We start from the raw sequence: 27,098 nt of genomic DNA, 5'->3' as shown, positions 1-27,098 counted from the left end.
ATGACTTTTCATTCTTCGACGGCTGAGACTCGTGATTCTGGTGCACCGCGGAGGTAGAGCAATCGGGGAAGGGTAAAAAGGAAGAACGACGAGACATTGAGAAGTTTAGGATTGGTACTGTCTATGCACGGATGAATTGGAGTTCGGTCGGGGTGGGAGGTGATCGATATGTCGTGCCGCTTCTAATACCGCGATACCGCGATACCGCGATACCGTGGCCTCTATCACACGAATTTATTCCATCATTTCCGCGTTAACGTTAAACCGCGAGGAAAATACAAATGGTAGGTATTGAAAGCGGAAATTTCGTGAATCGGTTTCTTAAGTAGTTAAACTTAAACAGAACCCTCCTGCTGCAGACTACTTATTACATACGTAGGTAGGTACGTAGGCTTTGGCGGCGCTGCGCCATTTCGATTCTTAGGCTATTGTCGAGAAGTTGTCTGTGTCAACCTAAAATCAAAAACATGACTCAACATGCTGCGAAGCTCGAAGGAACGTCACACCAACTCTAATTTACAATTTTACAGTTTATTAAGTTGAAGAAACAATGGAAACCGTACATGTCGACGTTTGGCAAATTATGAAAAACCGGTAGCCTTGACACATTATTAGAGAGAAATTTTTATGTATGTACGTATCGCGATAAGCTGATAGCGTCTGTCTGGTAGCGTGGAAATTTGGTCGTTGTATAGTGTAAAGGAAAGCGCACGCGTAGCGAGATCCCAATACGTAGGATAAATTGCTAATCGTAAGACATAGAGATATGGGATTTATTAAATATCAATCGATACGTTGACGTCGTGTGATATCATCCTACCATATAAGCAGGTATAATGTTGTGCACTGCAGTTTCATAGAAAATGTTATGCATTTAGCTTAAGTTACTAGATGTATGGCTTGTGCCGTCACCATACGTTACTCCAGTATGTATGTATGTATGTATGTATGTATGTTAGAATGTATCGCATTTTACCGACACGTCGAATCGGTAATTAGAACAAAGTTTCAAAATTATCACTGCCAGCTATATTTCGTCGGCATCTTCCCAAGAACTTGACCATACGTGTGAGCCGTAGGAAAGCGTTCGAGGGAAATGTCGTGTAAGTGCGTCACCGTTCGCGCTTAGCGATGGCAGTGAATAAAGTGAGCTTCCCGTTATCGAGTAACTAGACATTTTTTTACACTTTTCCCTCGACACTCCTCCGCCCCAATTCCACGATTTTCTCTTTCTCTTTCTATCTTTCGTCTTCTTCGTCTTCCTCTTTTTCCCCTCCCTCCCTCTTCTTCTTCTTCTTCTTCTTCTTCTTCTTCTTCTCCTTCTTCTTCTTCTCCTCCTTTTTCATCATCATCTTCTTCTTCTTCTTCTTCTTTATCATCATCATCATCACCATCATCTTCTTCCTCTTCCTCTTCTTCTTCTATTCTCCAACTGTTTTGATCAAGTGTCCACGTGTCGTTGCTCTTCATAGTTTCTTGTACCAAAAGAGATAATGTTCGCCCTCACTGATCTGCAGATCATCGACGCCTGAAAGTTTTCCTCTTTAAAACATGTTAAGATGAGCGATCGAGACTCGGTCGCACGTACCTCCGGGGGCAACCAGTTGATTGCCCGGTGGCGTGGAAGGATCGGGCGGCGAAGGGAGTCGATATAGCAACCAGTAATGATAGGACATCGGCTCCTCCTTGTAACCGACTATCGTATGAACGTAGTGGCCGTTTGGCCATTCGGATGCAACGAATTGAAAATGCGGTGACATTTCTGCAGCAAGAAGCATGACTTCGTAAAACGTTTCGTTCTTCGGAGCGATCACGGTCAAATTGTACGTCTCGTTCACGTTACTGCCAACCCACAGGGTATAAGAGACGTTCACCATAACTGGCGCCGCGGTACCAACGATCATATTGTCCGTTGATTTTGTTGCATTGATCGCGTTTCCTGCATTGTTTCCCTTGCCCCCGACGTTTCCATTCCCGCCGTCACTGCCGGCATTTCCGTTACTCGAGTTGCTTCCAGAAACTGCCGATACAGTTTCGCTATGATTACTCGAAATCGTTGGTTCTGCGTAGACATATCCAGACGTTTCTAAAGTAACTATACAAGGTATTAGAAAACCGAGAATCCGGCCGAGGCGCCGCGATCTGGGCACGTTACGTAGGTACGTACATGCGTATGCATATTGCACATACGCGTAACGCAAACACGACCAGACCCTCGATTTTAGTTAAAGAGACGGGCGAAAGGAGCAAGGAGCAAGGAGCATCGGGCGAGCGAGAGAGAGAGAGAGAGAGAGAGAGAGAGAGAGAGAGAGAAGCTCACCACTGTCGGTGGTAGTGAGCCGTGGCGGCAAAGTTTCGACGAGTCCTTGGCCGCAATCGAGAGTTCTGATGCTTGCCAAACCTCGCGGCGCCACCCCGAAGAGAGCCTCGGCGGTCGCACGAACGTCTCCGGCGAAAGAGCCGTCGGTTCGTTGCTGATTAGTCAGCCATGCCAAAGCGGCGGATCTGTTCCAGTTGTCGGCCGGCTCGTTCTCAGCTTCCTCGAGAGCTTGCATAGCCAAAGCCGTTGTTCGAAGATCCCCGAAGCTACCATCGAGCCGTTGCTGTTGCGCCAAGCCAATCGACGGTTTGCGCACAAAATGATGGAGATTTCGATGTTTGTGGTCTTGCACGATACATTTTAAGGCTAGGATGACCATCGCGACGGTGTCTAGATAAATAGTAGAATAGTATTTACAAAAGGAAAAAATTTGTCCAAACCGACTGCATGCTGACGATTATTAAAGCCTCACCAACATTGTGATCCTGAGCGGCGTTCGCAATGTCTAGCAATCGACGTATCTGTCTTTTTCGTACGTGAGCTTGCGCGTTGCAGGTAGCTAAGGTTGTAAGAGCAAACTCGTAATCTGTAGGTGGCTCGTGATGTTGAAGAGTTCCTATCAGATCGTGACCGTGAAATTGCCTTGGATCCGTACACATGGCGTTTAAAGCAAGGGCATAACGCGCCAAACGAACCGGAGAGAAAGCAATTTCCCTATGCCTGAGAAAATGTAATCCTTTGCAAAATGCTTGTTTATTCATTAGCAGATTCACGGGTATTTCGGTATCCTTTTGTGCTTGCTTTCACTTTTCAATATGTACATAGACTGCACGGCGTTAGATGTTAGATACTCAAAACGTTTACCTCCAAAGTAGCAGCACTATTTCCAGCTCCATTTGTTTGCTACTGAGCTGCAATTCTAGGGGTGCTGCGGGGGCGGCGTTATCCTCCCGCGACAGGTTAGCTAGTCGAAGAACTAACAGAACCCGATCGGTATCGTTTCCCCAACCGGCATCTCTGTCACGCTGACTCCACAGCCATGGAGTTGCGCGTTCCAGGATAGTTTCTGCTTCCATGTAGCCCAGACCAACCTCCGGAATGTTTTCTATTGGAATAAATGTGTTGTAGAATCTACCTTTCTCTGCTTACCCCTTTTCCTCGTAAGAAATCGTTGAAGCAAAACCACGGTGGAAGCGTACCTTCACCGCGAGCCGCATCGAGCATGTACGAGCATGTTAAGAGGAGGACCATAACTGCTGGCATGCTTCTTGCTGTTCCCCACATTTTCGCCAAAAATTGCCCGATACTCGTCTGCAACAGAGCTGAGGAACGACGTAGGTATTTGTCTGTGCTCGATTTCTTTACCTTTTCATTTCTCCATCACCACCCAATCGCCCTTTTTCCTTTTTCTTTTCCTTTCCTACTGATTAGTGAGCGAACGTACTTGGCCAATTTTGGTCATTTTCAGCGATACTTTGTCGAATTATAGCGCACGATTGGATTGGTTGCGTGGCACGGGAACCGGCAATCGAGGAGGCACGAGGACGCTCAGCGTCGCTGCGCCCGCGGAAACGCTACTGGGAACAACGCGATATTGCGTGGGATCGATATCGCGGCACCCGTCGTCCTCCGAGGCAACGTATACATATATACCCGTAGTTACTCCCGAACTATGTATATGTATATAGGCAGATACGTGTACCTGCGCTCTCTCTTTTCTCTGCTGTTGGCCTATGTAGTTATTTGTCCTACGACCGTCGCTACCACCACCGCCACGTCTATCCCAATACTCGACACCCATCGCGCATTCATTTCCATCATCAGTTGGTGCGAGGTCGATTCGACTTGTAATGCTTGTTTAGCTTTTTTGTCGCAATGCTAAAAACTTTGAACCGTCTTATCGAACGATACCCACTACTTAAGTAGGTACAATGTACATAATATGTACGCGACTATTTCGTTACATCATTCGGGGTACCACTATACACGTAGGTATCCAAGCGTTTTACGTTACAAATGCCTATAACCCTTTACTTCGCGAACTAGAAAATCTTGAATCTGAAATTCGCGAGATTTTACTTACTTATTTACCTCGCTGTGTACTTGTCGCAGTAACTTGCTTCTAACTTGCTCACGGTTTGTTGCTAACGGGTAGAAAATTTTGAACCAACGCGTCGGTTCGGGCCCATCGTTGACACGACTCACGCGACTGATGAGAGACTCGCGAATAACGCGAACAACGCGAACAACGCGAGACCGATGCAAGGAGGAGTGTAAGGGATGCGAAGGGCTTCGAGTTCGCCCTCTTTCACCCGTTATCAAGGGTAGCATGACACATCCCCCCCTCTACAAATCGACCGAATCCCTTCTCCGTGGGGTGCACAAGTTTCGCAGGTTCGGCAGCTCTCGGTCGGTACGGTAAAGTTGATCGTTTTCCAATCCATAAACTCCTCTTTCAGCGCTCAGCTTTTCAAAACGATGAAAATGCAAGCGACCTTTGAGAACAATGGAGTGCAAGAATTTTTGGGCAGTCGCGTACTGCCTACTGCGTAACACTTTAGTAAATAAGATGACAATGCTGCGAGCGGGGCAAGAATTGCGTTGGAAAGCAAGGAGAGCGATGCAATGGTATATCTTTCTTTTTATCGACTGGCACAAACTTGATTTCTGTGTACCACGGGGTGATGTACTTATGTACTCGTAGGTATATTGTATAAGACCGCGAGCGGTCTAATAATTATTGCAACGTTTGAAATAGTTTAATGATAAAAAATACACAGATTTAAATAGGTACATATACGTGTAGACACTGTACATCTGTAATATTACAAGGGGGAAAGATTTGACTAACGGATTCACGAACGATACGCTTGAAAGGTGGAATGGATTTTTAGAAATTATTTGTACAAGTACTAGTTTCATCGAAATAATACAATTGTTCTGGAACGAAGCACAACTTGCGTAAGCTGCGGGGTGAAGTCGGGGTCAAGTACATATGTACATAGTAGGGTGCGTTTCAACGTTTCTAAACGTTCTTGTAGAATATTTATGTACATATTAAAAGGTAACTAATTAGGCGTGCAAAATGACAAAATAGAAATTCATCAAAGAAACTGACACTGCCCCAGTGTGAGGACCAAGATACTGCCTACGGTCAGTAGGAGACAAAGATATCTGCCTGTGATTGGAACTCTGAACAGCCTGGCGCACATCTTTAACGATGATGTGTACAAAAGTATAGTGTCAAGATCCTCCCCTGGCGTGCATTGATAGACAAACGGTCGTATGCGCACTTCGTGTCCGATACTTTGAATCATGGAACACGCAGTAGTTAAGCGCGCTGCCTATTGGTAAAACAAAAGAATCAGTTGCATCGCAACTCGTTCGACCAATTCTTTCGCGGCACGCGCGTTAAACTGATTTTTAGGCATAAAAATTCTTAGATATCAGCATGTTTGATCTGGAAACGAACGTACCTGAATAAAGGGAGCTATCGATATTAAAATCCATAAAACCACATTTACTATTCCAATCCAAGTGACAGGATTATTTTGCGCATCACTGTTATCGTAACGCAGCAGCCAAACCGTACCTGCGGCAGCCCACGATAGATTTACAATTGTATATATGCATACGGCCGGCCCCAGTTCGTCATTGAAATATTTTAACAGTTTTTTGAATTCATAAATCTCCTACAAAAGTACGAGAGAGAGAGAGAGAGAGCGTAAAGAATGTTGCGAGGCGAGTCCCCTGGTTCTTAAGGGAATGAATAATAAGTTATAAAATATCCAAGTATGTATGTGAAAGTGGATGTCGATCACGAACCCTCATCCAGTCGATGGGAGGTAATGTATGATGGAGCAACTTGCCGCGAAGGAAATACAGATGTGCCAATAAAAGTTGTCCTTGCAAGCAGTAACTGGTTATAATCGTTCCTTGAACCATATCGTGCCACAATGTGCATACAATTAGAAATACCTTCAATGTTATTTTTACGTGATATGGACTGTGCAGAAAATAAATTCCAGAGTGCAAAATAACGTAAGACGCGCATTATTTTAAATGGATGTGTTACGTATCGAAACATAAGAAAGAAAGAAAGAAAGTTGTAGAAGATAATTTACCTGCGCTCTAGCCACTGGAACACTATGCTTCCCTGGGCCATCAAAACGTTTACTGTGACTAGTGCCATGATCATCCACACGACACTCAACGCTATGAATAGCCACAGTATTTGCACGAGTTTCCGTTGATTTCCACGATTTACAGGATTAGATGAGAGAAGAAAGGCTCTTTCCATTAAATTTTGTAGTTGCTCGTTTTCTTTAATACGGAACAGATATACGGTGTATAAATATGCCGCCAAATGCAATATACTGGGAACAAAATAGCTAAATATAATATTCCCGAAACAAGTAATTTCTTGTACGCGTTGTGCGCTGATATTTGGCGTAATCTCAAGTTGCAGTGGCGATGCTTTATAGCAAAATCCTCTGTCTCTTCTGAAAAGGCTGATTATTATAGTTATAAACAGTTGGGAATTCCATTATAAAAGCACGATAGCGTACGTGCTACAGTCTTACCTGAAGCACGCCATATACTGTAAAACGTATCCGATGCACATAAATATAGCCACTTGAAAGGTGTGCAGACTCGTGAGAATACAATAACGAGAGCAACGATCAGAATCGTCGCCACTCATCGGTCTCAATCCCATTACTCCTAATAATCTCAGATATGGCCTTAATATTTTATGCTTGCAGTAGTGAAGTACCGCGGATGTGCTTAGAGTTTCAAAATCTGGCATTTCTGTGATTTCGCCAACCTTAATAGGTTCAAACATTTATGTATATTTAATGTCTATGTAATTACTTAGTTACGCTAATTCTAACAGTAAAGATCTTACTTCTGTACTTTGCATTTGCAAATCCGATAATCCAGACGGCGTGGACGATTGTGTTGTTTGCTCGTGATTTGGCTGAGGAGGATCCTTCCCATTCTTTGATTCACTGTTTGAACTGGCCTGTAAAGAGTATGGATAACGTGGTTACGCCAGGTACTTGCGTAGCTATCTACTCGTACATAACTATTATGTACGCGCTGTAAGTTTGTAGGGCAAATTTATTTCACAGATAAATTATTTATACCACGTAATTACATTATCGTTAATAGGAATTTTAGAATCCATCAAAGATGAAGACAAAGAAAAGAGATACATAGAGATACGTAGAAGAACGAGGCCGGCCGTAGTGAGTAGGCTTTAAAATTAATTTCAATACAAGTAACCGGAGACCTTGAAAATCAAAATAAACAGTGATATCGGTACTAAATATGTACATGCCAGCAATGTTATCACTTTGAATCTCCGTTCAGATACGATGTACAGTAATGTAACAGCTAACGGGCGTTTACAATAAAGAAAGCTACAGACCTCTAAATCGGAACGTGGTAAACGATCCATTGGAAAGAAAGCAAAGTGAGCAAAGAGAATTCAGATGAAACATTGTAACACTCACCAATGTCATTTCTCTCGGCAGGCGAGCACGATGCTTTTGAACTTGAAAAGAAAACATTTGTATCGGTACCTCGTGTGATTCACCCTAACGTATGAATTTAATTATATCGCTCTTTTGAGATGGCACTTGACCTCTGGCAAGATATCCGTATGCATCGCGTCCAAGCATATTATTTTATTCTTGCTATAGGCGGCTATAGGCGGCTATAGGCGGCTATAGGCGGCACAGGATATATTCGGGTTGAGGAGAATGAGGAGGCGGTTGTTCTCTAACAGTCTAACTAATGCGACGATAATGGCGTAAAAATATTATATGCTTTACAAAATAAAAATTACTTAACAACAAGAGACAAACTAAATATAGTAATAAACATTAACATTTCTTCCTGTACAAATTTCCCGCTGGTCTCAAAAGATGTTTGTATTCTTTCCCGTGTCTCTTTACGTGCGCTTTCCCACGATCCGTTTGCCCTTTCTGCAAATAAATGTTTACACGTGTCTGTGTCTAATGACGCAAAGAATCACACGATTCGTACGATATGTAAGTAGGGAAGCAAAACGTAAGATATACCTTTTCAATAATAAAAGTCATTTCTTTGTTGCCACGAGCACCAGAAGCTTTAGCATTATGATCTTGACTTTTCAGCCTATCGCCCAAGCTGGCCCTGAAAGATGCGAGAATATTATTCTTTATTTTACTACGTAACATATGTTAGACTTTAGAGCGACATCGCGCTTACTTGATCTGTTTCTTCGCTACCGGCTTTGCATCTTTGAATTCCACGTTCTCCTTGATTTCATACAACTTTGGTTCATTTCCACTTTCGTCCCTCTCCTCGCTTAGCCTTTCCTTTCTCTTTATTAACCGATACTGTTTTCTTACTTCTTTAACCCACGGTTTTTCATCCTCTGAACTACTATCATCGTGAATAAAACTTTCATCCGAACTGTCGTCTGGAAAATTCACGTTAGAATGATCTGCCACGTATGTGATCGTAGGAAAATATAATATCCGCAATATGTGTGCCATTATTACCATGGTTATCCTCCTTTTCACGGTCCATCTCGATTTTTTCGTCCCTCTCTTCCTCGGCATTCATGGCTTTCAGCCTTTTAGCCCTGCTCCTGCTGTCGAGTTGAGAAACAACGGGATTTAGCAAGGCATACTCCTCGGAGTTCATATCCACTTGAAAATCTGGATTATTGAACAATGCCTTGAACCGTTGGTCTTTCAAAAGGCTGGAAGAAGAGCTCTTCTTCCTTTTCTTTCCATTCATCTCATCGTCCATTAATTTTAACGCAAGATCTTTGTTTACACTCGGTACTTTTTGCATCTATAAATATTAAATATTAAATACACGTGGATATTTTATTCTAGAGGTAATGCCTCGGAACGCGTAAGCACTGCGTAAGCGTACCTGTACTCTACTACCACAGGTCTCTTGTATTTTCTGCTGAATTCTTTGCTTCTTATATTGTTCAAATTCAAACGGCTTCATCACATCTCTCGCTTTTCTGTACAGTCGGATATCCATGAAGTAGCCGTGCATATAAGCTCTAAGAAGGACGGTGCCTTTTAGATGCGAAAGACCTAATTCGTCCAATTCTTTCTCGGTGACAAATTTGTAATCGTCGTAAATAGTTTCGTAATCCAATTCCTCTAATTCTTCGGTTAGATTGTCCAAGAAGCTGCACCAATAGGGAGCTGGTCCAAGACTAGGTATGTAATAGCTTTGCATTTTCGTATTCTCGTTAGCGATCAGAATCATTCCACTATTTGGTACGACACACATATCGTTAAAATCGTTTTGCGCTTCTATCGACGTGTACAATTTACCCTGAAAATCCGAATTGGCGTTGGAAAAGTTCAAACTATTTCATTCGTACGAGCAAGTATATATTTGTTATCTTCTCCGCTTACGTTATCTCTTTCCCATATTTTCACGATAGAGCTATCCATGGAATAAACCATATCCATTCTCGGATGAAACTCTATATTTGTTATTGGTAATCCGTACATGTGATCTTTTACCAGGAACGGCTTACTCGAACGAATGTCGTACAGCAGGACTTGTCCTGTCGATGTACCTACGCCGAATGTTAAACCTCCTTGAAACTTTAAACTAGTAATTGCTGGAACCGCTTCCAACCTATGAAGGGTTGAAATAAACGCGATACGCGTAAAAGATTTTAATATTCTTCTGGTATATTCTAATAACTTGCTGCCACTTACCTGTTACTTTCTCCGACACAGTGCAAAGCACAGTCCAAACTACCAGCTTTACTTTTCGTTCGAGGATCCCACGCTTGGATCTTTCCATCCTCTGTCCCAACAACGAGCAGATGATGCGTTGGATTTATTTCGCATTTATTTATCGACACTGCTTCTGTCGCCAAAGGCTGTAATAATTGCCCTCTCTCGAGATTGATTCTATAAATCTGATTACTGAGAAAAACCAATGTCACGTTAATCGCCAATGGTTGCTCCAAAGAATTACAATTAAGAATGCCCCGAGCTAACAGACCTGTCTCCTACGACGAACAGGTCGCACGATGGATAATGATATTTCATATCTCTTCCAAAACGAGGTACCCTCAGTCTATAATATTTGCCATGAGCAACGTGAAATTCGACGCTTCGATCGCAATGCAGAAACACTAACTGAAGCGTAAAGGTTGAACGGTAGACATACATTTATAGAAGATAGAACCAACCACGGTTACCCTACCTTACTGTAATCGTCTGACAATATTTCCATTGCGACGACCTCGGAATCGAAACATCTTTCGAATTTTAACGACAAATTCTTTACATCGAAACATTTTACGCGTGGTTTATATATACCCGTAGCTAGAATGTATTGTCCATCTCTGGAAACTTTAACGCAAGTACTAATTCCGGGCATGTCGAAATCCTGGATAAGTTCAATTCGTCGACGAATATCTGTTAAAATATAATGTTCGAATTATACAGAGCTTTCATACTGTCGGATTTGGTAAACAGTACAGACTACGGAACTTGCTCTCTTACCGACATTCTTCTTCAGTAAGCTTCGTCGTTTGCGTTCAGATAACCACTGTGGCAGAATCAAAATAACAGATCAGAATGAATAACAGAAACCTTATAAACCGAGGCAACGATAAATGCAACGAGTAGTTCTTTACCTCTGGAAGGGACTTTCCGGAACTCAAATTATAAATTTTCACATTGTTTGGGCAAGAAACTTGCATCGTGGCCAAGATGTATAAGAAAACTTTAAAACCTGTCAAAATCCGTCGTTCGTACCGCTTTTAAGTTCCAAGAGGTAAAGTCTATGTATTTAATTGGTGTAATCCGGTGTAACCGACAAAACACGTGAAGCGCGTTTATTCTATATAGGTACGCGTATACGCATCCAGAAATAGTAAAAAGGAAAGCATACAAATATTTGCTATCTCTGTTAAAAGGGGTCGCCATGAGCAGGGTCCGCCTTTTCTGTTCCTGCTCGCAACCAAACACAAAAACTCACCAGAAAAACCGATAAGTACTTATGGCTGGGAGAAGAGAATGGAATTGATAAGAGATATTGGAATTATGAAAGGTTGAAGCAACAGTTTGAAAGTTAATTTCGCATTGAGAAAAGAAGCGAAAATATGTATTGGAATTTAGGATTACAAACGGTTGCAGGATACTTACCTAGGCATCGATATCTCGCGATGTCTCGATCGTTGCACTAAAGGGTTGGTAGAACTGAACGGTAGTCAATTACCATTTACCATCCGGCGGCCGGCGCGGCGGCGATCCAGAGTGGGGGTGAACGGAAAGTCGAGTTCGTGGGGGTTTCTAGGGACGAAGCGAGCCGGGGGGCAGGGCGGGAGGGTGTACGAACAGTACGAATAACCGTGGTGGGATAAGGAGGGGCGAAGGAGAAGTGCGACTGCGACCGGCGTTCAGAGCGCATATAGGTAGTCGTGAGAGGAGTCAGTCGGTGACGGGTTGTGTCTCTAGTGCCGTAGTGTGAACAGTTTGGTCAAGCCGCTTGTGTTAAAAAATGAGCTGGCAGGATTACGTTGACAAGCAGCTGCTCGCATCAAGGTGTGTTACCAAAGCTGCGATCGCGGGACACGATGGCAATCTCTGGGCAAAGTCTGAAGGCTTCGAAGTGAGTAATCGTGGTATCTCGATCGACTAAACGCCTCGAGAGCTCGAGAGTTTAGCATTGTTACCAGTATTGCTAGCCGACAAGAGGGAAAGTGCGCGGTGAACGCGCGTCGAAAAGATATAACGCATCCCGTAGCCTTTCGCGTTTTCTTGCGTCCTTTACGACTCGTTTCTTTGTCGAGATCGTTGCAATCGGAGTTGCGATACTCGCTTTCTTTCTACATATATACTCGTATGCACATACTTGTGCACTACGTTGTACATAGACGTGTGATATTCAACCGGCAATAGCTAGGAGGAAATTCTCCTCGGTTCGGGCGATAGATGGGTCGAATACGCCAGACGAGTATACCACCACTACCACCACCACCACCACCTACCTACCTACCTACCTACCTACCTACCTACATACCTACCTACCTACCTACCTACCTATCTATCTATGCGCATCTCCCGACAAACTTTTCACAAAATTTCCCAAAAAATGCAAATGAATTTTACGGGAAACAAGGAGATATCTACTTGGACGGCTGGATCGACCGCCAAGCATTCGCCCGCGAGACCATGTAACCCAATCGCGTATTTTACTTGATCCACGCATCCATCGAACATCGAATTCCTTGAAACCTTGATTGGGAAGGTTCCGCAAGTTGATCCGGCATGATCGTGCCTCGTGCTACGTACACCGGTTAGACCGGAAAGCATCGGAAATGCTCAACTGCTCGATATATTTCCGATTTGTCGCTGACCGTTCAAGCAATCGAGTGAGGGAGCGAGAAACCGATAAAGCAAGTCTTCCTTTTCAAGGAATTCTGTCCACCGCCCAAACGCGTTCGCAGGACCGGCCATCGCTGATACGCCGCGTAAATTGCCTAGCCGGTTGAATCTTTTCAAACATCACCGTGCCATAAACAAGCGGATTTCGCTGTTTCAACGTTTCCCGAGAAATTCATCTCAGTGAGTAGTACCTAGTCCTGTCGCGAAAGCAGTCTCGCGCGATATAATAGGGTGTGGCTATTTTAGCCACGCAGGAAAGTTTGCCTGGTCGATCTTGAACGGTTTTCGACAAAGTTTAACATGGCTGCCTGCCGGGCACGTTGCCTTGCCGGGACGGCTACTGCTCGTGGCAATGGTGGCGGCTCCTATTCCTCGACGAATCTGGTGCGTTTGTCAAATTCGTGTAATGTCCATTAAGCGGTGTATGAATCTCACGAAAATTACCAATTTCTTCGTAACGAAGCATGATTCATTCGTTCGGAAACGGTTCTCTTTGCTATTACCGAGGGAGAAATACGGTGTACAGATATCTACATAAATACGAGCGACGTATACATTTTTTAATCGTGTGGTTAAATTCTTTCGTCGTTGCAACGAAACGTAAATCGCGAAATCGAAATAAATTTCACCGTATATACCTATAATTGGGGGATCGGGCCAAGTCTTGGAATATTGATAATTTGATAAATTAACACGTTCGAGCAGCCAATGTTTCGTTTCATCTCCCAGCAAATGTCGCACGGTCAACGGTGAAATCGTTGAAAATTTGTAAAACCGACAGTTCGAGAAACATTGAATCCGATCGGCGCGCCATCCACGTTGCATTTCTATAAGCTTCTAGGTATTGTGTCGGTAATTTCTGAGATACCAGAATTCCGATTGACTGGGGATGGAGGAGAGGTGAAACGTTAAACACAAATCGAACGAAAGTGGCTATAGGATCTCGTTGGATATAAAACACGTAGCACGTAAATTTTCTAGAAACGCATATTTACATACAAGCGTTACTACGCTAGATTCAAATTAATCTTTTCGCGGCTTAATAATAAGTCACCCGTGAACCGTGAATGATATTAATACGTTCCAAAAAATCTAAAGGTTACTTCGTATTAACGTGTTCCTGGGGAATGGCCGAGCGGACGTTTATCGGATGTATTTCTGCACGATGTTTTTGAGAAAGAACATCTCATGAGCGACAGGCGTGTTCGCGGGTGCGAGGCGAGCGTCGTTCTTTCTCGATTCGAAGAAAGCTTTTATGCGGACAGTGAAGTGTAGAAGAGATAAAGGTCGCCAGCTGCAGCGTGGCCTCGCGTTCGCCGTGCCACGCTGAGCCGAGCCGAGCCGAGCCGAGCCGAGCCGAGCCGAGCCGAGCCGAGCCGCTCGCGTCGTGCGCACACTTTCCGGTTACGAATGCCAAAATGGCGATACCGGCCGGCCGGTAGACCGGGCAGCAACCTCTCGCAGTAACGTGTCTCGAATATTAAAATGGGTGCCTCGGAGCCTGAACCAGTCGACAGAAAAACAAAACATAATTTTTTCACATTATACTATATGTTTGATGTTTGATTTTGACTTTGGATTTCCGTAACGAGAGTCAAAAACTTGGTTCACAATCGTCTCCCCGTCGATAAAGTCCTGTTAAATCTTTTGCCTCCAAGTGTTTTTACGATCGTGACATCCGTCCTCTAGAACGACTGGGACTACGTTTTGTACCAGGCAGTCAGGCACCCCTCTTATAGATAGATCGCCTCTTCTCTCCAGCGGTATAGAAGACAAATTTGAATTCGATACGGTGGATCAGCAGGTGCACCTTGATTTCATTCAGCGCATCGTCGAGGCGATCAGTTAATTCTCTGCTGATATAAATTCCGGCCTAGCGGACGTTAGAAGTGTTGTTTCCTATTTTATCTTTGTAAATATGTTTCCCCGATTTATCCGGAAAAGCGAGCGAGCTACATAGATACATGTGCACGTGCGTCGACAAATCTGGACGTGGGCGTGCGCTCGGCTCGTTAACGCGATTCAATATAACGCATGATAGTTTAACGCAACCTTGAACCATGATAAACGTATCCGATTATAGCTGCTTGTCGCGTCTCCCGTTGTCGTTCTTCTGTGTCGAAAGATAGAACCTCGATGCACGAGGCGCTGCATTTTTGTATGTTTCGCTCGTAAGTATTATCGTGTGTTATTTACCGACGGAGTTGTCCCGCAAATTAGGTTTGCGAACAAGGATATGGTATATTTGATCCAAGAGGTGTACGTATTCTTATAACGTACGCCGCGCCGTACGGGGTTTCGACACTCTCGGTTCGGCAAACTGACAAACTTGCTGCCGCAAATCCGAGAGAAGAGGCTACCGATCTTTTTTAACCGACTTCAAAAGGAGCAGGTTACTCAATTCGTCCCGTATATTTCATTATGTTTGTATGTTCACGCATAAGTTCTGCATAGGTGCACCGATTTTGATGTTTTTTTTTTATTTGAAACAGTGTAAAGAGTTGGTGGTTCCGTGTTAATTTATTTTTATTATTATCATCTAGATATTCTAGAATTATCTAGAATTCCAGTTTTAATGTATGTTCGCGTCTAACTTTGTAACCTGTGGACTGATTTGGATAATTCTTTCGTTGTTATATAGAGTATGTTCCCCAATTGGTACAGTGATAAATGTTTTTAACCGGCTTCAAACAAAGGTCACTAAAAATTATAAAATAATAAACTTTTTTTATAAAAAAAAAGTAAAATTTTTTTAAATCGGTGCCAAAATAAAAACAATTAAATCAGCTCGACGCGTGATGTCCCACTAAATTGATGAAGGTTCAGAAATTGATTTAATTTTGTTTCTATTTTGGCACCGATTTTAAAAAAATTGTTTTATCCTTTTTGGCGCACATTTGAAGTCGGTTTTTTACTTTTATTTTTTTTTTTTTAAATGTTTATCTCGTTCCTCCTTCGTCGGACCGCTTTACCATTGTGAGTAGAAAGGAGGTCAAGTCGTCGGTGTTATCTTCGCAAGGATGCGTTTTAAACGCGAACCGCATACAAACCTCGTAATCGGTAAGACCACAACCTCCCTCCCCTCTCCCTCTCGTCCGAAATCAGTAGGTATACGCTAAATGTACTCGCTGGACCTTGATCAATTGACGAGGCCATGTGCGCGCAACAAATCGCGCTTTAAGGGGACTAAGTAGTCGTTTTCCGTGAAAAAAAAAACACTTTCTTTTTAATGTGTTTGTAAAAAAATTGAAACAAATCAAGATGTATCCTTTTACCCAATGTTTATTATTATCGTAGAGATTGAAAAAAAGTTGGTATGAAATATACATGTCCTTTAAAAATAGAGGTGCTGACTGGTAAACATTTTAACATTCTTCTGTGGTTTTCAGGTAATATTGGTCTTAAAAAGTGACGTGATCCAATTTGAAGATGTGATTCTTGTTTGTTACATCCGTAATTTCCCACTGAAGCAAAAAAAAAAAAATAACAATAAAAACAGAATTATTAAATTGGTGGCCGAAAAACGGGGATTATTTCCAGAAAAAATCGGTCGTGTTTGTGGGCTATTAAAAATTCGTGACTTGTTAATTTTTTTATGAAAATCTCGAATTTTTACGGACCGTATAAGAGGTTCCACATGGAATGGCACATGTTTTACGCATCCTGTAATTTTTTCAAGTCGATCTGAACCTCCGTTCATTCCCGACTAGCCGAAGACTAATAGAAAAAAATATTCGAGAAAAAGGCGTTTAATGTTTCCGAGCAAAGGCGACGCTATAGGCTGCCGCTTGACCTTTTTAGCTGGCAAATCAACAATTTTGCGGATTTTAATATAAACCAAGCGGCATTTTATTAAGGAAAGATAGTACTTTCGAAAATGCAATAGAAAAAAGATTTTTCGACCGCCTAGTCCCCTTAAGGACCAACTCGGTTAAATGGGAGGTCAGAGGATTTCTTCTTTTATTAAAGAAGACGTTCAGAAAATGCATCCTTCTATAAGAACTATATGTACCTATACGATGTGTATTACAGCTAAATTCCCATTAGCTTCTCGGACCGCCAAACGTTTTAGGAATGTAAATGAGTGGCGATAGGAATGTCAGCAGCATCGGCTATGCTTCGCGTAGCGAGTAGTCGTTCACAAGGATTTCGAAGGAGATGGGTGGTCGGTGGTCGGGTCGACCAAACGGATAAGAGAATTATTCGCTTGGAGCAAGGACCGAGGAGGAGGAGCAGCCGTGTTTACGCGCGTACTCGATGTTTGCCGGTTCACGCTCTACTAATTCTATCTTCCCGTTTCGTTCTGATGGTCTGCTGTTTGTACGAAAGCGAACGTGTGACGATTTATGTGCGCAGGTAAGTAAAGAGGAGCTGGCGAAATTGGCCCAGGGATTCGACGAGCAGGACATCCTGACGTCATCTGGTGTCACCTTGGCCGGTAACAGGTACATTTACCTGTCGGGCACGGATCGAGTGATAAGGGCAAAGCTTGGCAAGGTCGGTGTCCACTGCATGAAGACGACGCAAGCCGTGGTCGTCTCCCTCTACGAAGATCCTATACAACCACAGCAAGCCGCCTCGGTCGTTGAAAAACTCGGCGACTACCTCGTGTCCTGCGGCTATTAGGTTGGTATACTAAACCTATAGATACCTACGCACCGCTTAGTTTAATCCCTGCAATTCTCCGATTTCGTCGTCGAAACTTGTCGAATCGAACATGTCTCGCGCGTACGAAGAGTCGCGTACGAGTGACTCACTCGTGCATAGTTTCCGTCGACCGCTTTGGCCCGATACATCGACTCACCGCGATGACTAATCGCGTGATATGGCAAACATTTTTCTTCGGTTATAGTCCCCACGCAAGGCGGAGCGCTTCCTTTCCATTCCGTGTCTTTTAGCGAGGGATTGCATTTTTAGACGCGTTATGGAGATCCATCGCACGACTAAACTAACGCGGGTTGTATTCCATTTTTTGTGTTTCAGTAACCTCTGGGACCCAACACAAATATCTAATATTAATACTAAACGATACGATCGATTATTTTAATGAACAGCGAATGGAATGCGTCATGCCGCACGAGTCGCGCCGGAACTGCCGCAAGCTTGCCGCGCGACACTTGATGAGAAGCAACAACCACCGCAACCACAACAGGAACAGCTATCATACTCCAGTCGTCCTTCTCTCCTCTTCGATTTGACACGATATTTGAGATAGATCCAAGAACTCTAAAAAAAAAAAAAAAAATCAAACACGTACGTACACGGCCGGTGGATTTGCGTGACAGCCGAGTGAAGCGGTACGCAGTCGTGATCGATGAGGACAGGACCGGACCGGACCGGACCGGATCGGATCGGCCCGCTCAATTATTTGTTTTCGCCTTGATGAAGCGCCCGTATCTTCTTTCTTTCTTTCGTTTGCGTGTTCGTGACCGAGACACTATCTGGCGGTAAAATAAAAAAAAAAAATTAGAAACAACGGAAATCCAAGAGAAAAAGAGAGATCGATTCCTTAAGACTCAACGAATAGCAAGAAGATCCGCTACTGGCGATCACGCTTCCGCGCACACGCGACACACGCGACACACACACACATGCGCACGTGCGCACAGCAGATGTACAAGCACACAGGGCGCGTTATGATACACGCGACCACATTATGTACGTGAGATACGTACCGTAACAATACGGAAAACCATACCTACGGTCGAACCAAACGAAACTTTGCTCTTTTTTTAACGAGCGGTCGAGCGAGCATCGATTCGTCGATGAAGAGACATACATACAAACATGCATTAAACGTAAGAAATAACGATAATAAATAATAGTAAACTATTGCGTTAGGTTTACGGTCTTTTGTAGAGAACGAAAGGTTGCGAGAGAGGGAGAGAGAGAAAGGAAGGGTGAAAGAGACCGAGCGCTTGTGGAAGCAAGAAAGAGAGAGAATGAAAGTCGAAGACGGAAACGGTGTAAAAGACGAGAAGGGACTTGAGAAGTAACCGGCGAGTTTTTAAGAGCGGGAAAAAGCAAGCGAGGGTGGGTGAGATGGGGTGGGGGCAATCGGGAGAAAATAATGTATACCAGAACGAGAAAATAAGTCAAATGCGACAAAAAAAGCGTCGATTTTGGTACCGATGTCGGTAAAAGTAAATAATAATAAGAGATGTGGCAGTGTTTGAAGATGTAAAAGAAAACGCAGCGAAAGAGAGGATGTTTGCTGCGAACGAGATCTCGTTGATGAGTGCGTGATAACGACGGTGACGGTGACGGTGACGGTGACGGTGACGGTGACGGTGACCAACTACGATGATGCGCTAGCGTGTGAAACGACACGAATTGGCCACAGCCCTTACCCCCTCCTCCCGAAATCCATACAGTCCTTTTAGCTATTTACTGTCTCTGCTATTACTATGTGTAAGAAAAATGTAACAAAAGGACGAACGATGTGTCATAATTGCTAATACTTTGATCGATGACAGGGAGAAGTAGAAAGCAAGAGGAGCGTGATAAGAAGAAGGGCGAGAGTCGCGAGGCGTACATCAGGATGGTATACATAAATCTATATATATATAGATATGAAAATCTATAAATATATAGATACATATATATAGTGCGCGCACATGTGTATGTATGTGTGTGTGTGTGTGTGTGTGTGTGTGTGTTTGTGTGTGTGTGTGTGTGTGTGTGTTCGCGTGTGTAGGTGTCGCGTGTGTAGGTGTGTGCGTGTGTATGATGTGTGTCTGTATAAATATGACATACGCCAGTGCGCGCGCGAGACACGCATTACAGAAGACATACACGATCGCGTAAATTGAAAGATGAAACTATACACGGTAATAATGGTTCTTATTATCCTTTCGATCGGGCGAGAATCGCTGCTTGACAGATCTTTCGAATGTTTCGTTTGGGTTATCTTGGTCCGTTTGTTCTTTATAATCTGCTGCGATGTGTGAAAACAATCTGAAGCGAAGTTTGAAAAAAGCATGGGTGGATTGTTCGTGCCGTGTAGACGTTTTTCGTTCGATTTGCGCAGCCTCGTACACGTTACATACCGAGAAACAACCCTTAGCCACACAACCATACATGACACGACACGACACGACACGACACGACACGACACGACACGATACTGCTACCACTTATTATTAATATGATACTATTGCTACTACTATTACTATAACTGGTTGCTTGGCGATTCGTCTGGCGCCAAGCAGCAACCCAAACTACTATGTAACAATTTTTATTGATAACAGAAAAGGAATAAACATTGAAGTAATAATTGTAATTAAAGGTATCTCCCAGACGTTATCCATGTATTCGCATCAGTATGGATTTTTGAAAATTTTTCTTCGTTTATTTCGAAGAGGAAGTTAGCGACTGACTCGCCTTTCGATTATTTTCATGACCTATCGTGCGGGCAATAACAAAGGGAAAGAAACATAAGAAAGAGACGGAGTTGTATGTACTTGTTAAACGCGATGAGGAGACCAAGAGACGAGGTTAGCTGCCCAAAAGAAGAAATTTGTGAAAGCTGATGAGAAAACGAGCGAGATGCAGAAAAAGAAGGAAAAAAGTGCATGTGTCGGTGGAGATATTAGACACAACACTGTAAAGCCGATACACCTACGCTATATAATATCTTTCTCTTAAGGTTCTTTTGCATATTCCGAAAACACTTTTCAAACCGTCATAAGATTGGTGTCTAAGTAAACAATAAATTTGTATAAAGCGGTGTACCAGAGGCGTTTTCTTTGTTTTTATCCGAATACATAAGAAGTATAAACTGGAATGCCGGACATTGCGGTCTCTAACTCTCTACGAACATTTCTTCCGTTCACGGACGCGATTAAGCCGCAGCAAGTGTTATATTTTCGGCCGCGGCCATCCTGCACTCGCTAACATTTCGTCTTTCCTAGATAACCATCGAATAGATTTGATCCGTGAAGCGCGCATAATCTGGTGATGGTTGATCTGTTTCTCACTTACCTCGTACGTATCCTCCGAGATAGCACAGAAGACGACCACGGGGGACGGGCTCCGTTTCCAGGTCCGATACAGTCTACGTTTTAATACAATACCTACTTATATCTTGGCGCAGTTTATACACACAAAACATATAGTGCCGCGTGTAATGTATCTTAAAAACTTTCATGTAGTTTATTGGTAGATCGAAACAACGAAATGTTTTACAAAATTCTGGAGAAAATTTACATAAAAATCGTTCTTGCTCGGTCTATTCTACGTAAGAAATATTATCCGTAAAGATCACGAATGAAACGTTTCACCATTTTTCTTCGTATTTTCTCTCTCTCTCGTCTAATCGCCCCCGAAGGTTTTTCGTTTTACTCGATACGAATAGGCGAACGACTAGAAATCGCTGAAGCAAACCACCTACAGCTTTACGCGAGAAATGTAACGCTTTCAGAAAGGGGAGAACGCGACACGAAGACGATAGATTCGGCACGTACGGTTTATTGCCATACCTGATGGCACATACTCGCGCGAAAGATTTTCGTGTGCCAATTCTCTTTTAACAATTGTTCGAGACAATATCATCGTCGATGTTAGCACCGAGAAGGCATAGGGCGCTTCATTCGACTGACTTTGACTAATGCGGTAAACTAAACGTGATACACTCGATGCACGTTGCACGAGTTTGTCGCGTTAATGTTCGCCGTTTCCTCCCCCTACCCTTTCCTTCCCTTCCCTTTTTCATCATCTTCTCCTTCTTCTTCATCATTTTTGAAATAGTAAAGCTATCGATTTTGTACTACATCTTTGTTGCTACTGTCGACTCGCTTTGTTAGCTATCGCTATCCAATACACTTAACCCTATTCATTAAATAATCGTACAACTTACGTAGCGAATTATTTTCATCCGATACCCATCTGTCTGTTTTTTACTTTAGCGGTACCGTTTTTGTTTTCAAACTAGTAACGAACACAAATGGGAGAGAAAGAAAGAATACTCGAGAAAAGATGCGCCCAACGATCTGGCCTGAACATCGCGATCAGTTACATCGTAGCTCTCAACGTAGACAACAGATTTTCCATACTCGAAATACTGGAATGCATCTCGGAAGATGAAACGTCACTTGCGTGAAAATGTCTGAAAATTTACAGACCGACTGAGAATAAAAAAATAAATTACGCGACGAGAAATGCGGAAGAACATGGAGCCTCTCATTTTGCGTATCTCCGAGTCCACGGTAATTTCGCCCTTGATGGTTAACATTGCTATTCATTTTCCAATGAGAAAGGCATTTTGTCCCTCTTTCCGCCTTTGTCTCTCAATTATGCACTCGTTATTTCAAGTCACCTTTATCATACCACTCTCGAACATGCCAAAGTGCGCCTTTGACCGTTCGTATTCCGTTCCGTGTTTAATAATGATAACGATAATAATGATGACGACGACGACGACGACGACGACGACGACGACGACGACGACGACGACGCTGCTGCTGCTGCTGCTGCCGCTGCCGCTGAAGATGATGGCTGATGGGTGATGGATGATGGATGATGATAACAATCTCGAGGAACCACCGTATCGTTTCGGATAGCGATACTCAAGGTCACACCCAAGCTGCGGTGGATTCTTCTGTATAAGGCATACGGTTTGGTACTTAGATTCTATTTATCATTTATTTCGACCCCCCTTTTTTATTCCTGTCCATGCTTGTCCCCCATACCTCTGTCACACACGCAATCCAGTCGCCCTCATCGTCGACGACGACGACGGTGACGACGACGGTGACGACGACGGTGACGGCGACACCAACAACGCTCGATGGTCGGCGATGCATCGTTACAAGTTAATCGGTGGTTTTGCAGGAAACAAGGTTTTCGCAAAGCACGATCTGCGGGCGACAAAGTGTCTCTGTTGACCCGACGCACTGGTAATTATCGTATCGATCGCAGCCTCTTTCTCCATCGCGAGAAAGAAGGAAATCAGCAAGACCGTTCGCGGTAACAGGTGCACGTACGGTAGGTGTATGTAAAATGAGGTACCACCTTCGGTGAAGTTGCTTTAAAAACGTTCGTTTAATTGGCATTAAATGTTAGTAGCATTAACCTTTAATGGACTACCTTTAACTTAGAGCGTTAGGTACGACGTACGTATCGATGCGTGCCCACGAATGTACGACAAAGTGGCCAACGTTCGTAGCTCGGCGTGGCCGACACTTCTCGAATGCCCATTCTCGCTGTCCTAACGCGATCTCTGGCCGCGAGCGGAGATCTCGCGCGAACGGCTTCTTTACCCTTTCACGTCCTTTTACGTATAGCCTCGCAATAGTTATATACAGGACCTACTGTACACTGCAGCAAGACCGCGCTTAACCATCCTAATAAAAGCTGCGCGTTTTCTATTCGGTGTTCGATGATACTCGAATCGAACCGTGCCGAGCAAAAAATTCGCGGAAGAAAAAGAAATGAAAAGGAAGATCGTTGGATCGATCGCGTCGAGCGTGCGCTGTTGTACTTATGTATGTACAATACATACGAAAGGTGGTTAATCTCTTCGTCTTTGACTGTGCAGTGATAATTGTAGGCAGTAGGACAGAGGTCTACTAACATAGAGCTGGATACATACACCACGAGACAATCTTTGGCATTCAAGCGACTCTCGATACGATTGACTTTGTCACATAATCAAGCATCCGCGGAGAACGTGCTACATCCGAAATTATACTAAATATAAGTTTGTAATTTAGCGTTATTATCGCCACCTACATATGTATATATACACGCGCCAACACACGCACATTGTGCGTGCCTTAATATATGCACACCTATGTATTAATAATGCTGTCAATACTGATGATCGTAATACCGATGACCAATAATAATACTAATTAACTGATTCGTTCATTTGTTCGTTAATTCGTAATAATATTTTTTCATTTTTATCTTGCGCACGTGTGGCGTGCGACTGCGTTTCTGCATACGTATATAATCGTTCCGGTAGTAGTATTAGATATCGATAATAATAATAATAATAACGGCTGTGGAATAATGATAATAATAACAACAACAACGACAATAACAACAACAACAATAATCTAAATAATAATAATGGTAATGGTAATAAATAGTAATAAATAGTAAGGATGGTAATGATGGTGCGAGTAGTGCGTGTAATAATTGGAGGGATAGCGATGATAGTGATTATAATGTTAGCGATAGAAGTGGCACTGGCAATAGTAATTGCAATAATAACAATAGTAGAAATAGTAGTAGTAATAGTACTAATAGTAGTAGTAGTAGTAGTAGTAGTAGTAGTAGTAGTAGTAGTAGTAGTAGTAGTAATGATGATGATAACGATGACAGGACGGGGGCGGTGACGAGGATGATAATAATAATAATAATAACCGAAAGAAGTAATGAATATAGGACGAGTATAGCCAAGCGTTTATGCGCATTAACCTTGCCGGGAAATTACAATCGTATCGTTAATAATGCGTCATAAGATATCATTGTTCACCCGTAGCAACTATTTTCGCGCACACTCACACGTTTCCTACGCGCTCTCTCTCTCTCTCTCTCTCTCTCTCTCTCTCTCTCTCTCTCTCCTCTGTTGCTCTTATCATACGTAGTCTAACGTAAGCAGACATTAAATAGTCGAATACTTGGAATACAAGTTGTTTTATACTTTATTACTCGTTCTCTATAACGTATCCGCGATTTGTAATACAAGTAGAAAAGGAAGATGAAAGGTAAGGCCGAAAGCTCGGCGCACCTGATTTTGCTAACTGATCGATCGATCGGCCGCGACGCCTCGATAAGAAAGTCGATTATATTGCATTTTGTTAGCATTTCTAATCGAGTAGTTGCCCATTCCAATCGATTCATCTAACCATCCGTCCCGATGAGATAATTACGACTTAATCGGTGAATCTCTGCAAAGTAAAAGTTGCGTTGAATCGAATAAGCATGGTTGGATAGAGCCGCACCGAGTGTGAGATTACCGTTTGGGCGCAATGCGGAACACGCGTTAAAAGGCCTTTGCTATAAAAGTGTAAGCGCGCCCAGCCGCGTTCGTGTACAGTCGACAGGAGGAAACAAGTTGAGAAAAGTTGAAAAGAGGGAACGGGGGAGGGACGCGTTACTCGCCAGAGCGAGCTAGCATCCGACGAGAACGGATCGAATGAACGCGCGGTGGTCATGCTTGGCGGTAGTCGCGCGATAGATACTAGACAGGTATGGAACAAAGCCGAAACGGTAGGAGTGAAATGAACGAGAAGAAAGAGGTACAAACGTAAGATACGCAAAGAGATTTACCCACGAATCGTTGTAAGTAGTAGGTTGGAATTGGGTCCGGGGTTGGGCCAGGGCCGAGACTGTCGCCTTCGTCGCCATCATCGCCGTAACTGCTGTAACCGCCGTCACCGCCGTCACCGCCGTCACCGCCGTCACCGCCGTCACCGCCGTCACCGCCACGGATCAGACGGAGTAAACGGTCGACGAAACGGGCGAAACGGACGAGAATGGACGAAGAAACGCGCGGACGTGTTGGGTGATGGTTCTGTCGCGAAGCGGAACCACCGCTACTGAACGATACAGCAGCACGGGTTGTTGGCCAGAGCACTCGTAGCGACGTGTTGTTGCCGATAATGATGCTGTTGCGGTGGTCGCGACGCGTGCCTCTGTCGCTGGTGGCTCGTCACCCTACCGCACCTGGGCTATTGGTTCTCCAACGAGTAATGACGCGATCTTTTCCAAAAACCTTTGAAGAATCCTTTCTTCTTTGGCGCGTCCCCGCATTCGGCCGCTGAAACAGAAAGGTCCCAAGATTCTCTGGCTCGCGTCCACTTTCTCCTACTTGTTTTGCTTTGCCGTAGTCACCAAACGACTCTCCTCGACTCTTCCTTCGCAGTAAGCGCGCAAAATGTTTTTATCCATACAAAATCGCCTTATTCCAAACAATCAAAGCATTACCGTACGGGCTGTCACGAATTTCAACCACGTTTTTACTCTCCCTATATGTTAATAGGGGAAGCGTTGGCAATTGTCTGCCGCCTGCATAATAATGGACAGTATTTCCGGCCTTTGCTTAGAATCGACCGACGGACGTAATTGTCGTCGTCGGCATCGTCACGGATGGTCGATTCGATAAAAGTGCCTTCCCTCGGGTCAAGTTATTATCTAACCCACCTGCCTTTACAATTCTCCGCTAAAGATGATCCACCGAGGAGGAATCAATCACAGCAAAAGTACAAGCGCATCGTACTCCGACACCTAAACTCGGTCAGGATGCGATCACATCCGAAACTGTTAGGAACTGAAAAAATCCACCCAGTAGCAACTGGGCGAGGAAAAGAGGAAAGAGATAAGACCGCGAAACGAACCAGACGAGGACGAGGACGAGGACGAGGACGAGGACGAGAGAACGGTGCGTGCGGATCAATACAAATAGCGCGCGCGGCTGTGTAACACTTAGCAAACGCATACCGACTGTGGGGCGTGCCTGAATTAGAGGTCTGGCCCCGGAGCATCTCGCCAAACGATATTTCTTTGTGAAAATTGACTCTCGAGCACACTGGATACAGACACGGCAAAACTATCGTCTGTCCAGATAATCGTATCGTCCTAGGTTGAGCGAGAAGATGGCAGCGCGAAGCGAAGCTCGCGCTTCTTGTCGCGTATCGTTGCGAGGAAGTCGTGTCAGCGAAACTACTGTATCAGGAAATCCATTTCAGAGGTCGAAACTATTCGTAAGAAAGCGTACGTTGTAAACCGTATACAGGGTTAGTCTCATTCTCGGTAAGCGATAGTTGCCGAAAATAACAGGGCAATATTATTAATAGAGCCATTAGGTCCAGGCCGGAGGCGAGGCGAACAAACCGGTGTGTGTGCGTTAAAATCTCCGTGTGGAGAGGGAGCGTATATTTTTGACCCCTATGACTCTATAGTGATGTTATGCGTAACGGTGCACGGGCCTATCCTTACGTACTATGTAACTAAATTCGGTCCTATACATTTCGAAATGTCCGTCGTTCTACTACGCGAGAAAACTATCGCATCGGAAGCCAAGGTCACGGATGGTATAGTTCTCCAGCTATCTACAGCTCCGCGACCGAAACAAACCCCTTCTACGGTCGCGACGATCCAGTTTATTTCAGTGCTGGGTCATGGATCGTGGTTGACAATATTTCCACCGTTTCTTAATGCCAGCTCGACTCGAGGGAACTCTGCCACGGCGGCTTTATAAATAGCAACTCCTGTCACCCTCCTGGAAGCGATCGAGTCTTTCGAAACAGCGGAACAGTTGGATTTCACTGAACCCAACAGCATCGAACGAGGAGCGCGAGAGCCAGAGAGGGAAGCCAACGACGAGCAATTTTCCA

At 43.9% G+C, this 27,098-nt stretch overlaps 5 protein-coding genes and 2 long non-coding RNA genes across 24 annotated transcripts in view; 3 read left to right on the top strand and 4 right to left on the bottom strand.

Moving 5' to 3' along the window:
* Window positions 1-510: 510 nt before the first annotated feature.
* Window positions 511-4,564, bottom strand: LOC143376999 (uncharacterized protein CG3556). Of its 6 annotated transcripts, none has more exons than XM_076827874.1 (7): window positions 4,412-4,564; window positions 3,520-3,642; window positions 3,185-3,425; window positions 2,793-3,040; window positions 2,321-2,710; window positions 1,589-2,095; window positions 511-1,528 (listed from the first exon to the last, which is right to left on the bottom strand). In XM_076827874.1, exons 2-7 carry the CDS (start codon window positions 3,602-3,604, stop codon window positions 1,467-1,469), a joined length of 1,533 nt encoding a protein of 510 aa, XP_076683989.1. In that variant the 5' UTR covers window positions 3,605-3,642; window positions 4,412-4,564; the 3' UTR covers window positions 511-1,466. The 6 variants fall into 6 exon arrangements, with proteins under 6 accessions (XP_076683989.1, XP_076683985.1, XP_076683990.1 ...); XM_076827870.1 differs by having other exon boundaries at window positions 4,404-4,552; XM_076827875.1 differs by having other exon boundaries at window positions 1,589-2,062; window positions 4,404-4,552.
* A 293-nt stretch (window positions 4,565-4,857) lies between these two features.
* On the top strand, window positions 4,858-5,547 carry LOC143377004 (uncharacterized). The gene is made up of 2 exons (XR_013087218.1): window positions 4,858-5,281; window positions 5,326-5,547. It is a non-coding gene; the product is annotated as an uncharacterized LOC143377004 (long non-coding RNA).
* LOC143377000 (uncharacterized) lies at window positions 5,425-8,030 on the bottom strand. 4 transcript variants are annotated; one of them, XM_076827878.1, is made up of 7 exons: window positions 7,837-8,030; window positions 7,227-7,343; window positions 6,904-7,145; window positions 6,445-6,831; window positions 6,146-6,326; window positions 5,797-6,012; window positions 5,425-5,664 (listed from the first exon to the last, which is right to left on the bottom strand). In XM_076827878.1, the coding sequence occupies exons 1-7, from the start codon at window positions 7,891-7,893 to the stop codon at window positions 5,425-5,427; spliced, it is 1,440 nt and encodes a 479-aa protein (XP_076683993.1). In that variant the 5' UTR covers window positions 7,894-8,030. The 4 variants fall into 4 exon arrangements, with proteins under 4 accessions (XP_076683993.1, XP_076683995.1, XP_076683992.1 ...); XM_076827880.1 differs by having other exon boundaries at window positions 6,445-6,822; XM_076827877.1 differs by lacking the exon at window positions 7,837-8,030 and adding an exon at window positions 7,479-7,609.
* On the top strand, window positions 7,247-8,230 carry LOC143377005 (uncharacterized). Its single transcript, XR_013087219.1, has 2 exons — window positions 7,247-7,376; window positions 7,493-8,230. It is a non-coding gene; the product is annotated as an uncharacterized LOC143377005 (long non-coding RNA).
* Window positions 8,131-11,280, bottom strand: L(2)34fd (nucleolar protein 10 lethal (2) 34Fd). The gene is made up of 11 exons (XM_076827869.1): window positions 11,001-11,280; window positions 10,867-10,912; window positions 10,565-10,779; window positions 10,361-10,497; window positions 10,069-10,281; window positions 9,757-9,985; window positions 9,254-9,673; window positions 8,872-9,169; window positions 8,576-8,789; window positions 8,407-8,500; window positions 8,131-8,310 (listed from the first exon to the last, which is right to left on the bottom strand). The coding sequence occupies exons 1-11, from the start codon at window positions 11,064-11,066 to the stop codon at window positions 8,209-8,211; spliced, it is 2,034 nt and encodes a 677-aa protein (XP_076683984.1). The 5' UTR covers window positions 11,067-11,280; the 3' UTR covers window positions 8,131-8,208.
* Window positions 11,281-11,738: 458 nt separating this feature from the next.
* Chic (profilin chickadee) lies at window positions 11,739-18,776 on the top strand. Its single transcript, XM_076827884.1, has 3 exons — window positions 11,739-11,977; window positions 17,110-17,379; window positions 17,737-18,776. The coding sequence occupies exons 1-2, from the start codon at window positions 11,867-11,869 to the stop codon at window positions 17,377-17,379; spliced, it is 381 nt and encodes a 126-aa protein (XP_076683999.1). The 5' UTR covers window positions 11,739-11,866; the 3' UTR covers window positions 17,737-18,776.
* A 2,108-nt stretch (window positions 18,777-20,884) lies between these two features.
* Window positions 20,885-27,098, bottom strand: part of LOC143376995 (uncharacterized) — a 30,386-nt gene continuing 24,172 nt past the window's right edge. For 3 of the 10 annotated variants that reach the window (XM_076827866.1, XM_076827855.1, XM_076827865.1), the window contains exons 13-14: window positions 25,033-25,522; window positions 20,885-24,650 (exon numbers count right to left, since the gene is read on the bottom strand). In XM_076827866.1, coding sequence (XP_076683981.1) covers window positions 25,434-25,522 — 89 coding nt within the window. In that variant the 3' untranslated portion in view covers window positions 20,885-24,650; window positions 25,033-25,433. Of the gene's footprint in view, window positions 25,523-27,098 lie in introns of all 10 variants that reach the window. The other 7 variants (XM_076827862.1, XM_076827861.1, XM_076827858.1 and 4 more) reach the window with 7 other exon arrangements.

Source organism: Andrena cerasifolii, chromosome 15 (genome assembly GCF_050908995.1).
Source record: "Andrena cerasifolii isolate SP2316 chromosome 15, iyAndCera1_principal, whole genome shotgun sequence".
NCBI lineage: Eukaryota > Metazoa > Arthropoda > Insecta > Hymenoptera > Andrenidae > Andrena > Andrena cerasifolii.
Note: the sequence above shows the minus strand (reverse complement) of the source record. Positions and strands in the feature narration are given on the sequence as shown.

Coding starts and splice junctions, on each gene's coding strand:
- Chic (XM_076827884.1), top strand. CDS start 11,867: ATGAGCTGGCAGGATTACGTTGACAAGCAGCTGCTCGCATCAAGGTGT. Junction 11,978..17,109: donor CAAAGTCTGAAGGCTTCGAA/GTGAGTAATCGT, acceptor TTATGTGCGCAG/GTAAGTAAAGAGGAGCTGGC.
- LOC143376999 (XM_076827874.1), bottom strand. CDS start 3,604: ATGTGGGGAACAGCAAGAAGCATGCCAGCAGTTATGGTCCTCCTCTTA. Junction 3,041..3,184: donor ATAGTGCTGCTACTTTGGAG/GTAAACGTTTTG, acceptor ACATTTTCTCAG/GCATAGGGAAATTGCTTTCT. Junction 2,711..2,792: donor CGCTCAGGATCACAATGTTG/GTGAGGCTTTAA, acceptor CTATTTATCTAG/ACACCGTCGCGATGGTCATC.
- LOC143377000 (XM_076827877.1), bottom strand. CDS start 7,538: ATGTATCTCTTTTCTTTGTCTTCATCTTTGATGGATTCTAAAATTCCT. Junction 7,344..7,478: donor AAATTCCTATTAACGATAAT/GTAATTACGTGG, acceptor TACTCTTTACAG/GCCAGTTCAAACAGTGAATC. Junction 6,327..6,444: donor TTCCAGTGGCTAGAGCGCAG/GTAAATTATCTT, acceptor TTTTCTGCACAG/TCCATATCACGTAAAAATAA.